Source organism: Schistocerca nitens, chromosome 5 (genome assembly GCF_023898315.1).
Source record: "Schistocerca nitens isolate TAMUIC-IGC-003100 chromosome 5, iqSchNite1.1, whole genome shotgun sequence".
Classification (NCBI taxonomy): Eukaryota; Metazoa; Arthropoda; class Insecta; order Orthoptera; family Acrididae; genus Schistocerca; species Schistocerca nitens.
The window spans coordinates 449768829-449786162 of record NC_064618.1 but is presented as its reverse complement, the minus strand read 5'-3'; the positions used below and the strand labels follow the sequence as shown (position 1 = coordinate 449786162).

The window sequence follows — 17334 nt, the reverse complement described above, 5'->3', positions numbered from 1 at the left end:
TTTAGGAGTTTTGGGAATATATTAGAAATGTAGCATCAGGGGGTCTACCGAAAACAGTAAAACTTTCAGTGTTCTATGAGAAAAAATAGTTTGGGAACCTCTGCTCAATACGATGTGTCATAGCATTCACTGACTGCACAAACTACTATATCTTTTTTTTCTCTCGAAATGACGCTGTGCGGTTTGCACGAAACCTGACTGGATTTACACACAGCCTTTAGGGGATAACGAGAAGCTTCGTCTTCACCTCAGCTACTAATTTCCCTATAGTATTTCCTACTAATGAAAGTCCTCTACACGTTTGCTTGAGGTAAACATGGTAATTTTGTAACTTCCGTTTCTCTGTAATTTCCTGAATCTGTTTAACCTGGTTGAAGAAGCCTGGACATCATTAATGTTCATCTTATTTGCAATTCAGAGTGTCATGTCTCGTAGATCTCCCTTGGAAATGGTGCACTGACTCATATGATCAGTTCCAAATCTTTCGAACAGTTTTTTTCACACTTCTGCAGTTTCATTTTGGAGCATGTTTCGTACTTCGTGTAAATCTTTCTTTCATAATTATATAAATTCACTTTCAGATTTTACGAAACAAGACCAGCTTTGCACACTGCTTAAGTTTAAGCATTTTCTCTTTCCATTGTTTTACCAAAAAATTTACCGTCTTTTTTTCATAATTGTCACCGAAAGCTGTTACTAAGTTTTCTTTGGGCTTGGAAGGTACTGTATTTTTGTTCTGGACTTTATTTAGCACAACAATGATCTTTCCAAGCACAGTTCATGGAATTGTCAAGAGTTATTTCCTGTCTCTTCTAACATTACCACAATTTCTAACGAGATGTCATCATTGAAAAAATGTCAAAGAAATTAATTAATAAATGACGTCCACGTAGGTCTTCAGGAGAAATAGCTGAATTCAGTTGCATACCACATTCTTGCCGATGATGCTATCGCACCCAACCGAAAAGAATTAACTGATGAAATTGTAACCGATGTTTTTCAGAAAATCGCTAAGTGGTTCTCTGCAAATGGGCTCTCATTAAACTTTAACAAAACACAGTATATACAGTTCCACACAGTAAATGGAATGACACCATTAATAAAACAGACTTCGATCAGAAATCGGTAGCTAAGGTAGAATATTCAAAATTTGCGATGTGTATGCATTGTTGAGGGGTTGAACTGGAAAAAACACACTGAAGATCTGCTGAAACGTTTGAGTTCAGCTACTTATGCTATTAGGGTCATTGCAAATTTTGGCGATATACATCTCAGTAAATTAGCTTACCACGCCTACTTTCATTCTCTGCTTTATTATGGCATCATATTCTGGGGTAACTCATCACTGAGTAAAAGAGTGTTCATCGCACAAAAGCGTGTAATCAGAATAATTGCTGGAGCTCATCCAACATCATCCTGCAGACACTTATTTAAAGAGCTAGGGAACTTCACTGTAGCCTCACAATATGATGATCTTCACTACTCAAAGTTAAATCTAGCTTTGGCTGAGAAGGGGGGTAAATTATGCTGCCACAAAAGTCTTTGGTCACTTACCTAATAGCATCAAAAATCTGACAGATAGCCATATAGCTTTTAAAAGGAAATTAAAAGAATTTCTGAATGGCAACTCCTTCTACTCATTAGATGAAATTTTGGTTATAATGAGTGGGTAATTCCCCCCCACAAAAAAATTAAGTGTCATTTAATATTTTGTGTAATGTAATATCTTGTATAGACACCTTTTATTAACCTGACACGTTCCACATCATTACGAAGTATCGTATTCATGAACTATGGAAAAAGTAGTAATCTAATCTAATCTCTTCACATTTTTCTTTGCAAGGTTGAAAACATTAATTGGATTCAACGTTAGTGTGAAATTTTGGAACTTTCACAAAGACAGATGCTGTTAAGAAGCATATACCAACAAATCTCAAAGAAAATTAATTTTATCTCCGTTGTTAAGACTTAGCGATACTCCAAAGGCAACTGCTAATTATTATGGACATTAAATGAGTTGCAAATTCAAGCCAATAGTAACTGCGAACAATAATGTCAGGGGAACGATCAGCAGAAACTTAAATTCTCTTTACAAATTACGATCGTGTAGCGCCGTTTACCTGTTTAACGATGTGCCGTCAATGAAGGAAATGTGCCCGCCGTGTTGTGAATGTGGTCTGCTACAACTACGCAGGGATGTACATGTCGCCAGCTTCCTGGTGACCTAGGAATTTGGTAAATTTCTAAATAAAAAAACAAATACTTGCAATACGCCTTAGCAGAAATAAATTTGACATTGTGTTTCTTTCGGTATATTCTTACTGTATAAAAAAAAATCAAGACAGGTTTCGACGTGTCGAATTGGACAGTTTCCTTGTTGGTTTCATTAAAGCGGTAACAGCTGTGTGTGCATTCTGTCCATGTACCTTGCAAAGTTCAAACCTATGGCGGTGTGTGATACAACGATAGGTATGAGTACAGGCAGCCGTCATACCATGGCCTCAATAGTAATAGTACTGAAACTACTGGGTTGTGAAACTACGCATATTGTATGTTAAAAAGGATTTTATAAACTGCAAGTGCGTAATTTACTACTAATAACTCAGAACTTAATTTGTTAAGTTAGAGTCCAGTTGCTGGCACACAGATTAACCGGTAAGCGTCGATGTATTTCTTTTTGAAAAAGAAGTATAGGTAGCTGGCTAGGGCATGGGGGGCAATAACAACAATATTTTTTATTGGGGATGTATAGTTTGCTTTACTAACTTAAAATTGTTGCATTGTAGCACAGTGTTCTGCAAAAAATTTGTCTTCCACACTGAGGTGACAAAGTCATGGGATACCTTTTTAATATCGTGTCGCCATGCGGAATTATCCGAGCGGTGTACGGCGGTGCAGTCACGGACTGTGCGGCTGGTACCGGCGGAGGTTCGAGTGCTCCCTCGGGCATGGGTGTGTGTGTGTTTGTCCTTAGGATAATTTAGGTTAAGTAGTGTGTAAGCTTAGGGACTGATGACCTTAGCAGTTAAGTCCCATAAGATTTCACACACATTTGAACATTTAATATCGTGTCGGATCTCATTTTGTCCGGCATAGTGTGCTGTGTGCATAGTGGTCGGTGACGTGGACTCAACAAGTCGTTGCAAGTCCCCTGTAGAAATATTGAGCTATGTTGTCACTACAGCCGTTCATAATTGCGAAAGTGTTGTCAGTGCAGGATTTTATGTCCTGTAAATGTTCGAAGGGATTCACGTCGGATGATCTGGATGGCCATATCGTTCGCTTGAATTGTCTAGAATGTTTTTCAAACTAATCGAGAACAATTTTGGCCTGGTGACATGACATCGTTGTTTGGGAACAACATGCATGGTGCAGATGGCCTCCAAGTAGCTGAACGTAACCATTTCCAGTCAACGGTCGGTTTCATTGGATCAGAGGGGGATCTGCGCCACATTCGAATCCTGCCAACAGCTCTTACTGAAATCTGTACTCGTTTCACCAGCTACAGTCTTCCAGTGTTCTAGGGTCCAACCGATATGGTCACGGACCCAGGAGGGGCGCTGCAGGCGATGTCGTGCTGTTAGCAAAGGCTATCGCGTCGTTCGTCTGCTTCCATAGCCCATTAAAACCAAATTCCGCCGAGCTGTCCGGTGAGCACTGGCAACTCTACGCAAGGCTGTCGCTCACTGAGTAGTGCGTGGTGAGAGGTAATACCTGAAATACCGTATTCTCAGCATTCCTAAGTGGAATGTCCCGTGCGTCTAGCTCCATCTGTCATTCCGCTTTCAGAGTCTGTTAATTCCCGTCGTACGGCCATAATCATGTCGGGAACCTTTTCACATGAAACACCTAAGTGCAAATGTCAGTTCTGCCAATACACTGCCCGTTTATATCCTGTGTACGCGATACTACCGCCGTTTATATACGGACATATCCAAGGGCAGACATAATTTTTTTCTGGGAGAGGGGGGGGGGGGCTCAAGGATTAGGACGGCGAATAGGTCCTTATAGGCTTTGTGAAACTAATTGAAGACTAGAAATTCAAAAAGGGGCTAAGTTCCATTTATGTGTAAAACGAGATTTGCTGTCGATAGGTGGTACGTGTCAAGGCCATTACCTGCCGATAGGTGTTATGTCCGCACGTTCTCCCTTTAGTTTTCTATGTCTGCTCGTAGATGGCGTTCAACCCTTGAGGAGTGTTGGTATGCTCTAAGTCGACGTTGTACGACTGGTACTCTGCTGCCCATCAGTTGACGTTTGTTAATGAAGATGGGTGAGGTTACGACGCGTTGTGAGCCAGAATACTGTGGTGGTTCAAAAGCAATAAAGAGACAATGTGAAAATGGAAGTAAGAGAGTGATGGAGAAAAAAAGAAGAGTGTGTATTTTATCATGAAAGACAGGAAAAGGAAAAGAAAGACCTCCCAAGCAACAGCCAAACACGCTGGTATGGGATCAGTACATCAAACGTTAACGCTCCACAATAAGAGTATCTACGTCAGAGTCTAATGGTTGAAAACAAATAATAAAATATTGTACTATTATAATGTGTTGTCAACGTCACTCTTCAGCCGAACATATGATCATCTTGTTTACTACGCTTTTATCAGCAAGATGAGTAGACATAACGAACATTCTTAATGGGGCTCGTGGACCTTATTCCATTAGAACGTCGGCGAAATGCAAAGTACACCGATCCAGTGGAGTCGCCGCCAGTGTACATTGATTTTTATGACTACTGCTGGTGAGGGTGCACAAAAACAGGTATGTAAAAAGACCTTTGTGGATGTTTTCGGTATTTCAAAGAAAAAAATAGAGATCATGGCATAGAACAAAAAGAGAAAAGAAGAGGATCATTTAATAGAAAATACACAGATGAAGATTGGCAGATTGTTCATGTTCACATTCACGTGTTACCTAGAGATAAGAGTCACTACAGTAGAAAGCACTTAAAAGTAGTACTTAAGCCCCGATCTCAATATGAACAGGATCTTAACTGCTTTCAAAGTAAAATATCCAGATAGTACTGCGACGCAAAAATTTTACAGATAAGTTTTCCCTGCGGGTTTTCCGCAAGTACTCTTCGGAAAGCCATGATCAGATACTTGCCGAACATGTGACCGATTAGTTCTAGAAGATAAGGTAAATCACCAGGATGCTGACAAAGCTAAGCGAGAACTTGAACTGCACCATCGCAAAGCCGAAAGGGCGCATCACAGTTAAGAATTGGTGCACTTGCTGCAACATTACCAAACAGTGATACTTGCACGCTATTCATAGATCTCCAGCAGATTATGTTCGTACCTTTCCTTACACATCCAGATAGTTCCTAGCTGAGACAATTCTAATGTTACAATTTCGGTGTACATATGCGTGACACTGATGATGCAACAATGTGTATGTGGAATGAGACGGAAGGTGTCAGGGTAGCTAATGAAAACGCATCCTGTTTATTTGCACTTCTCAGTCATGTACCTAGCTTCATAATGAAGAAAAAACTGTGTGCATGGAGTGACGACTGCTGCACAAAAAATAAAAATAAATTCTTCTATTCGTGTACAGGTTTCTAGGGCTTTGTGGGATGTTTGAATGTGTTGACCATAACTATCTCATTTCTTGACATAGCTTTGATTGGTTGATTGAGAGAGTATGGGGACAAACGACGATGTCATCAGTCCCGCGACATAGCTTTTCTGGCATGCGATCGATATTTTGCAACAAACGAAAAGAGAAAAAAAAGACACTCAAATATTTTGTTCTGTGCGATCTAATGAAGTTAGTGACCTCATCACGTCATGCAAAGCCATTCAAAGTTATAGAAATACGGCAGTCGCACTTTCTTGACTTTTACACAGCAGCAGAAAATTGAGCACTAACAAACTCTTGTGATCAACTGCATAGTGGATTCTAAAAATAGCCCTGGGGGGGGGGGGGTCAAAATACAAAGAATCTTTAACAGGCTCCAAGGGTGGGTAGTGTTCGATGTCCTGAAGGAGGGCAAATCAGTCTCTGATTTCCAAAATATGGAACTAAACAAGATGACAACCGCCATATTTACCCGAAGAACACAGGAAGTTTTACTAGGACGTTTGTGGTTAAATTCATGTAAAATGTCACAAGATGGTATTTGGTTCTCTTATTCCGCGTCGTAGTGCTGTTGTAATCATTGCAAAAACAACACAAGGACAATTGACTCAGACCTTTTCCAAATCGTCATTTTCTTTGTGATGCTAAGGGCGTACTAGTTGTTAAGTCTCTGAGTTACATACCATGTCACAGCGGCTTACATTGTGACTTACGAATGTTATTATTTGTAGCAAAGCATTCTATACGGAATAAATTGGTTTTCTTTCAATATCTCGGAACATTCATTTTGGTACTTAGCCTCTTTTGAATTTCTAGTCTTCAATTTAAAAATAAAAACTCTCCCTCTCTTTTTCTCTCTTTCTTTTTTTCAGCCTGTCCGGGGGGAGAGTACGTGCCCCGTGCTACCCCCCCCCCCCCCCGAATGCATCTTTCTGCACATCGCTATCCCATGACTTTCATCACATCAGTGTTGTTATTGTTGTTGTTGTGGTCTTCAGTCCAGAGACTGGTTTGATGCAGCTCTCCATGCTACACTACCCTGTGCAAGATTCTTCATCTCCCAGTGCCTACTGCAACCTACATCCTTCTGAATCTGCTTAGTGTATTCATCTCTTGGTCTCCCTCTACGATTTTTACCCTCCGTGCTGCACTCCAATACTAAATTGGTGATCCCTTGATGCCTCAGAATATGCCCCACCAACCGATCCCTTCTTCCAATTAAGTTTTGCCACTAATTTCTCTTCTCCCCAATTCTATTCAATACCTCCTCGTTAGTTATGTGATCTACCCATCTAATCTTCAGCATTCTTCTGTAGCACCACATTTCGAAAGCTTCTATTCTCTTCTTGTCCAAACTATTTATCGTCCATGTTTCATTTCCATACATGGCTACACTCTACAAAAATACTTTCAGGAATGTCTTCCTGTCACTTAAATCTACGCTCGCACATCAGTGTATAATCCTTAAATTCAGTCCGTATTGCACTGAGTCCGACAGGCGCAAATACATACACTGGAATACCGTTTGTAAACTCAGCCTCTACACACTTGCCTGGTTCGACACTTCCACACTTTGCTACAGAAGGAATACAAACATCGATACATTTCTCTACTTGTTCCATATTTACGCTGCTGTTGTGCAGATACGCAACAAATTCGTAACATGCCCTTCTTACATATGGGAGCCAGTGGCAGAATGTATCTGTGGCAATTGAAAATGTATAATACAGGTTTTTAAGTTTAACAACACTCGAATATTTTAGATATATCTTCGTGTTCCATGTAGTTAATTCCAGCATTGTCTCACCACACATGTCAACTATAGACACCTTAAGACCAAGCATGTGAATGACAATCGGTGTATGAGATGACTCATACTCGTCCATCATCTTCTTCTCTATAGATTCCACCATATCACAAATGCAGTCCCACTGTTACTATGAGTATTGAACTTCAGCGTCAACGCGTTGTGTGTTTTCCACTTCTGTTACCACGTCAATGTCACAGTAAGGTGATAAGGCCCACATTAACGCATGTAGACGCACTCCTTGTCATGTTACACGTGTTAGTGAGAAGCATCACTCTTGGGCTTTCCTGCGGCTCGGGAAGTATGCGGCAGTTGCGGAAGTGACTGTTGCTAATGCAATGTGGGATTGAGTAGATGAGACACCAGGCACACCCTCTGTGGAAAGTAACTGCTGCTACTGCTGCTGAGTACGATGCAGAATACCTGCGCGTCCTGACCCAGCAACTCGGTCAGCACTGGATTAACTTCTCTAACAATAATAACAATACCCAAGTATAAACACGTTAACTATACACGAAGGTGACAAAAGTCGTGGGATAGCGATATGCACATTTACAGATGGCGGTGGTATCGAGTACACAAGGTTTAAAAGGGCAGGGCATTGGCGGAGCTGTCATTTGTACTCAGGTGGTTCGTGTGATAAGGTTTCGACGTCATTATGGCCACACGACGGGAGTTAACAAACTTTGAACGCAGAGTGGTAGTTGGCACTAGACGCGTGGGACATTCCGTTTCGGAAATCGTTAGCGAATTCAGTATTCCGAGATCCACAGTGTCAAGAGAGCGCCGAGAATACCTAATTTCGGGCATTACCTTTCATTACAGACAATGTAGTGATCGATGGCTTCCCCTTAACGACCGAGACCAACGGCGTCTGTATCGAGTTGTCAATGCTAACAGACCGCAGAAATCATTGTGGGGCGTACGACGAACGTATCCGTTAGAACAGTGCAGTGAAATTTGGCATTAGTTGGCTACGGCCCAACCGATGTGAGTGCAATGATAATTAAATCGACACCCTAGCTGCAAACAGGCGTTGATATACATCATTGCGGACACGTTGAAAATGTGTGCCCCGACCGGGACACGAAACCGGGATCTCCTGCTTACATAACAGACACTCTGTCCATCTGAGCCACCAATGGTACAGAGGATGGTGCGCCTGCAGGGATTTATCCCTTGCACGCTCCCGGTGAGACCCACATTCCCAACATGTCCACACTACTAGCGCGCCTAACGGTATCTGTTCTTTTGGGAATAGGTACTACCTTCATATATAGTTAAAATATGGCTACCCAGCCATTGACCTTCTTGTGCAAATGCACATGCTATTTTCCAACTCGTACGGGACTTGGTAGATTTATCTGCCACGAGTAATGAGTGTGATGGGCAAACATCTATTAGGCGCACTACGAATGTAGTAGTTTGGACATATTGGGAATGTGGGTCTCATGGGGAGCGTGCAAGGGATAAGTCCCTGCAGGCGCACCGTCCTCTGTGTCCTCAGTGGCTCAGATGGACAGAGCGTCGGCCATATAAGCAGGAGTTCCCAGGTTCAAGTCCCATTCGGGGCACACGTTTCAACATGTCCCCAATGTTCTATATCAACGCCTGTTTGCAGCTAGGGTGTCGATTTAATTATCATTTCATTCTAGAGAAGCTGCACTGTCATCAATGGTATCTGTTCTTTCCCGGAACAGATGCTACCTTCATACATCGATGTGAGTGTCTTTGCTAACAACACGACATCGCCTGCAGCGCCTCTCCTGGGCTCGCGACCGTATCTATTGGAACCTAGACGACTGGTAAATCGTGGTCTGGTCAGATTAGTCCCGATTTCAGTTGGTAAGAACTGATGGTAGGGTTCGAGTGTGGCATAGACTCTACGAAGCCATGGACCCAAGTTATCGACAAGGTACTGTGCAAGCTGGTGGTGGATCCATAATGGTGTGGGCTGTGTTTATGTGGAACTGACTAGTTCCTCTGATCCAACTGAACTGATCGTTGGCTGGAAATGTATATATTCGGCTACTTGGAACCATTCAGGCCACCAGACATGAATCCCATTGAACATTAATGGCACGAGATTGAGAAGTGATATGTTAGATATTTTGCTGGGACTTCATGTTCCCAAACAACGACTGAATTTTTAGGATGACAATGTTTCATGTCACCGAGCCACAATTATTCACGATTGGTTGGAAGAACATTATGGACAATTCGAGAAAATGATTTGGTCATCCAGATCACCTAACATGAATCCCATTGAACATTTATGGCACAAAATTGAGAGGTCAGTTCGTGCACAAAATCCTGCACCTGCAACACTTTCACCATTATGATAGCTATATATGCATCATGGCTCATTGTGCAAGGGACTTCAGATGACTTGTTGACATCATGTCAGGTCGAGTTGCTACACTATGCTGGGAGAAAGGAGATCTGCCATGATACTAGGAGGTATCCCATGACTTTTGTCACCTCAGTGTGTAGTGACTACAGAATATGCCATAAAATTATTCATTTATCACTATAGGTCATCACATCTGTAAAATACATATTCCTGCAAAAAAGTGCTTTCCTAAGTCTTACATGAAAGTTTTAGAACATCAGTTGCTGGCCCCTTGTAGAGTATTTTATGAAATATGCAATTAATAACCATAAAATCATACAGGTATCGAATATTTCAATGGAGCTCCCGAAGAGAGGTAAAGTAAAATTTATGTTTTTGCTAATTTGCTTTTTAACTAAGATAGACAAATGTTAGGATGATGCTACACTTCAATAAGGGATGTCTTGAAATATGACATGTTGGGATAAAATAAACACATGTGTTCCAAGCTTCTTATCTGTTACTTGGATTTTTCAATCTAAAGTCTACATAATGTAATTTGAAACAAGTAACTTGTTACAATTTTGTTTTTAGTTTCTAAACCATTAAAGGGCGATTACCTGTATGTGAGTGAATATATATCTTGAACTGACAAAGAACTGACAACAGTTCCTTCTAGAATTTCAAACTGTGTAGAAATTACCAAAGCTCTTAGAGCTTCCTTATATCTTTGGATAACATTACTTGTTAAATTATGATGTGTTAGTAAAAATTTTAAAGTGTTTTACGGGATTCTAGTTTCTTTTTCAGCTGTGAAAACTGAAAAAATATAACAAATTACAAAAGGAAAGTGGGCAGATGAATTTTATGTCATACAATGACTTTTTTCTTTAATACCAACCATAACAAAATTTTAGGATGAGTCTTTTAAGCACTGGTAGTTATTAGAAAACGAAAATATGAGCGAGTCTTAGCCAAAAACCCTGATGTGGATAGTGTCACAGTGAACGACAGCTTAGACTGATGTGAAAAGTTACTTTTCTACTGACAAACATGTGGTCACAGGTCGCGTTCACTTCAGAAGGGACAAAACCATTGAAACTTAGAACCTATATATAGAAGAATTAGATCATTTTGTTCTGTGATGTGATCCTTAAGGTTTTTTTGATTCAGTACTGAAATTTATTACATGGCTTTGTTAGGTTAATTTGCTTTTTGTATTGTACTTTTAATGTGTATTATTTATAAGAATTTTTTCCATATTGAACTGGCACAGCTTCAGACCTTTCTACCTGCAATAAAGCCCACTATTCCCCCCAATCTACTGCCTCTTATGTAAAATATTTTTTGTCGTATTTGTACGTTTAAAATGTCTAGGTCTATTCATGGCCTCAATGTTGATATGATATCGTATTTTACATGAGCGGCTTTCTTATCTCAATCGACTACTCATGTCTATTGTTTCGCCCCTATCACAACTATGTTTGCATATTGGCGGCAAAATTTCGCGTGTTATTAGACTGTCTGCTGTGCAGTTTGGTACTGAAACATGCAAGTGAAAAGAGGCCACAATTTACAAAAAAAAGTCGAATGTAGTAATAGAATTAAAGGTTTAGCATTGTCATAATTTTTTATTAATAACCAAAGTAAAATTTATAGTAGATGTTCTTGACAAATGTCTTATTGTAATTGGCTGAGAACTGAAAGAGAAGGAAAAGTGTCGTCCAAGCATTTCAATACTCGACATTTCTTTTCTTGACAAAATTCAAGGATGTTCTGAAAAGTAATGCCTCTTAATATTTTGTGTTAAAAATCGTAAAGATTTTCAAATAAAACACAAGTGATTAACATTCTGCATCTTTATCCTTCATGTCTACATATTTATTTTTGAACATAGTCATCCTGGCCACAAACACATTCCTCCCAAGATACCAGTTTGTTGATATCATCACTGTAGAATGCCTAACTTTGTTGAAGAAGCCCTAACCTCACCTCTGCTTGCACCACTTCATCACTATTAAAATGAAGTCCTCATAGGTGTTCTTTAATATATATATTTGAGTGGTGTTTGTTCTGTTGGACATGTCCAACAGAACAGACCCACCCAAGTATATGCATTTCTATATGAATGTGATGGTTCCTTGATGTTTGTTTCAGTGTGAATCCATTAATATCATATGATATGCTACAGGAATCAATAGATTACTAGTTGGTGATTAATGGACGAGGGATGCTCCATTACAGTATGCAATAAGTTGGTAATTTGAGTCAACCAGGGGTTGTGCCCATATAGCGGAAGTGGCTAGAAAAGTGCTCATGAGAAGCAGTAAATTAAAGTTCCAGTCCTGGTCCACCAAGAATTTTTAAATTTTACCATTTCATTATCACAGTATGTTGTGGGGCTCAAAGTCACAAATTCAAAACCATCAATCCCCTTTATTTCCCCGTTCTCTGTTTCACACAAATTGGTGTTCTTAAGTTTTGGAAACAGACGGAAATCGGATGGGGCCAAGTCAGTACTGTATGGAGGATGATCAATGATAGTGGACTCGAGGCGTCTGATTGCTGCAGACGTCGAATTGCTCGTCTGTGGTCTGGCGTTGTCATGCTGAAGGAGAGGGTGCTCTACGTGTGTACGAACTCTTAGAATTCGAAACTCGATTACAGCATGCTCTTTGTCATACACTGACATAGTTACATTACGCACCATCATGTTACACTCTACAATTCAGAGCCCTCTAGCGGCAGAGGGCTGCAAATACGTAGACAAGCAGAATAAATATGTAACATGTTAATAACATTTGTTTCATCCAAAAAATTTTAAGAATTTTCATATTACAAATTCAGAGGACACGTCTTTGTATAACCTACATACTCATGAATTAGTATTTTGAAGGCAGGGAATTACGACATTTTACTTATGCTTTGTATCTTGTTTCTTTGTAAGTGCCGAGTGATAGTGTAAATCATTTTTCTCGTTCAACAGATCTCACATTTTCACCACTGAAGCTATTTTCATTGAAAAACAATGCTATTTATGTACAGTTATTCAGGTATTGTAGAACTTTCTCCTTTCAGATATTTGATCTCTCTTGTGGGAAAACACCAGTAACAAAAATACTAGGTCCTAGTACAACATCTACAATGTGTTGCGCAAACAAGAAAACGATGACTGCGAAGACGCAAAAACACAAAATCCATTACTGGAAAAAGAGATGGTGGCGAGATTAGGTTGACTTCCGATGTCGCCACTGACAGACGACGCCACAATCTCTTGCTTCTGTGCATGTTAAAGTCTGAAGCTCTACACTCGACACAATCAGTTGATCATTAACGTTCCTGACCCGTTCGATACATGATTGACGGTTGCTTTACAAGCAGCCACGTGACATACACCTGCGGTGACCACCTCTCCCATATTTCCCGGGGATCTCCTGTATTATAGTAATATCCCGCATCCCTATTTAATCACCTGTTCCTCCCGTATAATTCTTCAGAGATCACTTTCATAAATATTAATCCCGCTAAGCATTGACGACAGTTGAAGCTTCATGACCGCCAGATATCGAACGTTTTCGTACAATAATCGATACTGTTGTCGACTTGTCTGTTTTCTGTTCATGCTTCTAAGGAAAGAAGGTTATTGTGCTCAAGTGAATGTGAGGAGTGTGGAAAGAATTACATAGCTTATGCATCTGAGGGGGGACTATTTACTAATTCTCGGACAATACTACAACACGGATGTGCATGACCTCGTACCAGTCAGCAACTATGGTACAAACAATGCACGGAAGTAGGTCAAGTACTCGCGAAAGAGGATTATAGAGACGCTCGTTACGTCATTTATTTCTCAACTGACACACAACACCACAACATTTCACAACGCTTCGAAGAGTTTCTCATCTTGTTAACAATGTCCAAAGAAACAGTAACAGCATCTTGGGACTAATTACTTCAGAGCTTATCATTGAAATCAATTTTGGTTATAAATGAAAAGAGTATTTTAAACTTGTACAGGAAAATATAAAATTGCAAAGTCCTGCTGCATCTATAAATAAGTACTTGCAGGACCTACAAAATATACATGTACAAATTTGTTAAGTTGTATTATGATTATATTTGTGTATTACATGCGATGAACAAATAAATTGTTTTGATTGAGTTAGATTTATTTCTCCTTCCATGGACTAAAAATTATGGGAGTCTCATATGAAAACATAACACCATACAATAAACTTATTTAAAATGCTTGAGTGTAATACTCATTTCTGAATTTACACCACAAATGAGTCTTATTAAACACTTTTCCATTCTAATGTCTTTTTTGGTCTGCGGTGTTACCCATAATTTGATACCGTATGACATGACATAGTAAAAGTAAGCAAAAGATGTCAATATCTTTATAGAGGGTGGCACAGTTAAAAGTACCCCGCCTCCCTTTTGAATGCAAATGCAATATTTCGACTTCTGGAATAAAGTAAATAGCTACAACAATTGACAGTTTTATGCAATAATCGATAGTTAGCATTTGAGTTTATTTCATCAGTGAAGTTGGACGTTTCTCTTTGTGGTCTGCAAAATGATTCTCGACAGAAGAAAACATTGAAAGTGTGGAAACATACTTGAAAACAGGTTCTATTAAGGAAACTCGAGAAATTTTCGGATTCAAGCAACCAGATAAGAGGACAACCAGCAAAGGGAACAATACACAGCCTGTATAAAAATTGGTTCATCTACAGATCTGTACAAAATGTAAAACGACAAAGAATTCCTTCAGTTTGTGCACCAGAAGTTACTGCAGACATTCGCCGAAGAATTATTCAGAGCGCAGAGAAGTCTACATGTAAACTAGCCGAATAGACGCTTTAAGTAGGAGGAGTGGCCAGAGGATAACGAGAAGTCTTAATTTGAAGCCTTGTCGTGTGGTGTGCAACTGATATTTGTTGCGATCATATCTTCCTTAAACCTTGTAACGTATTACTATGTTTATGACGTTGCTCATCGAGCCATATACGTTATCTCGCATTTCTAGCTGCTTCTCTCAGACAAATAATGATAAAAATTCAGCAATTCAGGGTCGCCACCAGCCAAAGCCATTCCTAACTATTTAGAAAAACGGAGCTGGAAAATTATTAGTTTAATTACTTTAATAATTTAATTACAAGTACGCAAATTTCTTTAAGCAGCCAGATAAATAGCACTCCACGTCGCGTATGAAGCAAATTGATTAATTCAGGAATGGAAATCAGAGTAAGTGGGTAAGATCGACACCAAATAATTTATCTTTCACGTAAATTATTTATTGTAACTAAATATTTGGTAGCACATCCTAACTACAGATAACTGGTGCCTGACTCGAAATATTTAAGTAAGAATTACGTGAGAATGAAACAGAGCAGAATTTAACTACAGCAAGAAGAAACACAGAAGAGGGGGGTGGGAGACAATTATACTATCATCTCATAACAATATCTAAGTGAGATTTGCATTAAGACTCTACCCATGCTCTATTCTGGACAGAGGTTTAACCAATACACAAGGCTGTGCGATAATTATTTAACCTACTAACTGCGTCTGCTGCTTGCAAACGGCCGAACTAGAGCATGTGGTGCATTCTGACTCAAACTGTTGTGCTGCTTTGTAGAAAGCGCACGAAAGAACAGATATTCTTGCAGAAATTGTAGCTCATTAATGAAGCAAACTGTTAAAATAAAGCCTATTGCGGTGCCGTGGTGAACCAGAAGGGTCATTGATTACCAAACACGTGGCAGAAAATCGACACACAAAGACAAAAGCAATTTCAACAAAATATAAGATTAAAAATCATTAAAAAAACATAGCTCGCTTCACACGCTTCAGATAAGCTAAAGTTCTTAAGTATTTCACCAGTTAAACATAACGAAGTCCTAACTCAACCTGAAACCCCCCTAAGAGCTACGATTCGTACTCACGAAGTGTTCACCGAAGAGTACCCCTTTCTTTTTCCCGATTACCTAGCTCCTCGTGCAGCGGGAGCTATCAGAGGGGTAGCCCTCCGTCACCAACCTCACACACAAAAACAGCCTTCGACACAGCCCTCGACTAAGATGGGTAAACCTCATTTTGGTCGTGTCCCTTAAAACCACGAACACACGTTGGCCGTCCTACACGCAACCACCACCAATAGTCTTTTGCGGCGAGAAAGTCGCTCGTTTAAAACCGACATTACTAGCCTTCCTTCACTTACGAATGGCTTTTGTTTCATAATTTATCAGGTGAAGAGGAAAAGTGTAATATGCGAAGTAAAGAAGGGCGGCGCATTGGCAAGTTTCAAGAGTGTAAATCTGCCCGGCGTGACCCTCGACTTACCCGCCGTAACGGAAAGGGACCGCCGCAACCTGCAGTTCGGCGTCGAACAGGGCGTCGACATAATATTTGCGGGCTCCGTACGCAATGCGGAGACCGTTCGGAAACTGCGGGCGGAGCTCGGAGAGAAAGGCTACGAGATACTCATCGTGGCCAAAGTGGAGAGCGAGGAGGCGGTAGAGAACGTCGACGAAATTCTCAGCGAAGCGGACGGCATCGCGATAGGGTGCGGCGCGGCACACGTGGAACTGTCGCCGGACAAGGCGCTGCTGGCGCAGAAGCTAATCGCCGCCAAGTGCAACATCGCGGGCAAGCCGGCGGTGTGCGCGGCGCGCACGGGGGCCGAAGTGGAGGCGGCCGTGCAGGACGGGGCGGACTGCGTGCTGCTGCTGGAGGAGGCGACGGCGGAGAGCCTGCGCGAGGTGGCGGCGCTGTGCCGCGCGGCCGAGGCGGCGCTGTGGGAGCGCCAGCTGACGCACGACCTGCTGCGCGCCGCCGCCTCGTCGCCGCCCGCAGACCCCGCCACGGCCGCCGCGGCGGCCGCCGTCGTGGCTGCCCTGCTCAGCCGCGCCACCGCCATCGTCGTGCTCACCGTGACGGGGTGGTCGGCGCGCTGCATCGCGCGCTTCCGGCCGCAGTGCGCGCTCATCGCGGTCACGCGCAACTCGGGCGTGGCGCGCCGCCTGCACGTGCTGCGCGCCGTCCTGCCGCTGCTGTACATGGCGCCGCCGCTCGAGGACTGGCCGCGCGACACCGACCTGCGCATCCAGTACGCCCTCTCGTTCGGCCTCAGCCAGGGCATCGTCGGCAAGGGGGACGCCGTCGTGCTCGTCTCCGGCTGGCGGCCGGGTCCGGGGAACACCAACAAAGTGCGCATCATGTACGCTCCGCCCCTCAGTGATGACAAATAGACACTGACAAATTACACCTCGCACCGAATATGAAAATGTCGAAAAATTTTAAGCTCTCCTAACGGCAATTGTAAAACTCTACCTGACCCATTGTAATTGTAAAGTGCCCTCGACTAGAAAAGATGCAAATATAAAGCTTACAATAATATTCACAAACTTTTTCCAAAGGTTTTACTGCATTAGACCTTTTAAACATTTAAGGCCGATTCGCATCAGACGTGATTGGAATGGAACATAACGTAAGCCAACACCACCACGAAATCGTGGTGTATTCTCACTGTACAGGGTGGTCGATTGATCCTGACCGGGCCAAATATCTCACGAAATAAGCGTCAAACGAAAAAACTACAAAGA

The 17334-nt window shown here is 41.5% G+C and overlaps 1 protein-coding gene across 1 annotated transcript in view; it reads left to right on the top strand.

The window, feature by feature from the left end:
- The window catches only part of LOC126260521 (pyruvate kinase-like), a 36048-nt gene extending 19068 nt beyond the window's left edge, over positions 1-16980 (top strand). The window contains exons 2-3 of the mRNA XM_049957853.1: positions 15979-16556; positions 16635-16980. Coding sequence (XP_049813810.1) covers positions 15979-16556; positions 16635-16980 — 924 coding nt within the window. The remainder of the gene's footprint in view (positions 1-15978; positions 16557-16634) is intronic.
- Positions 16981-17334: the final 354 nt, after the last annotated feature.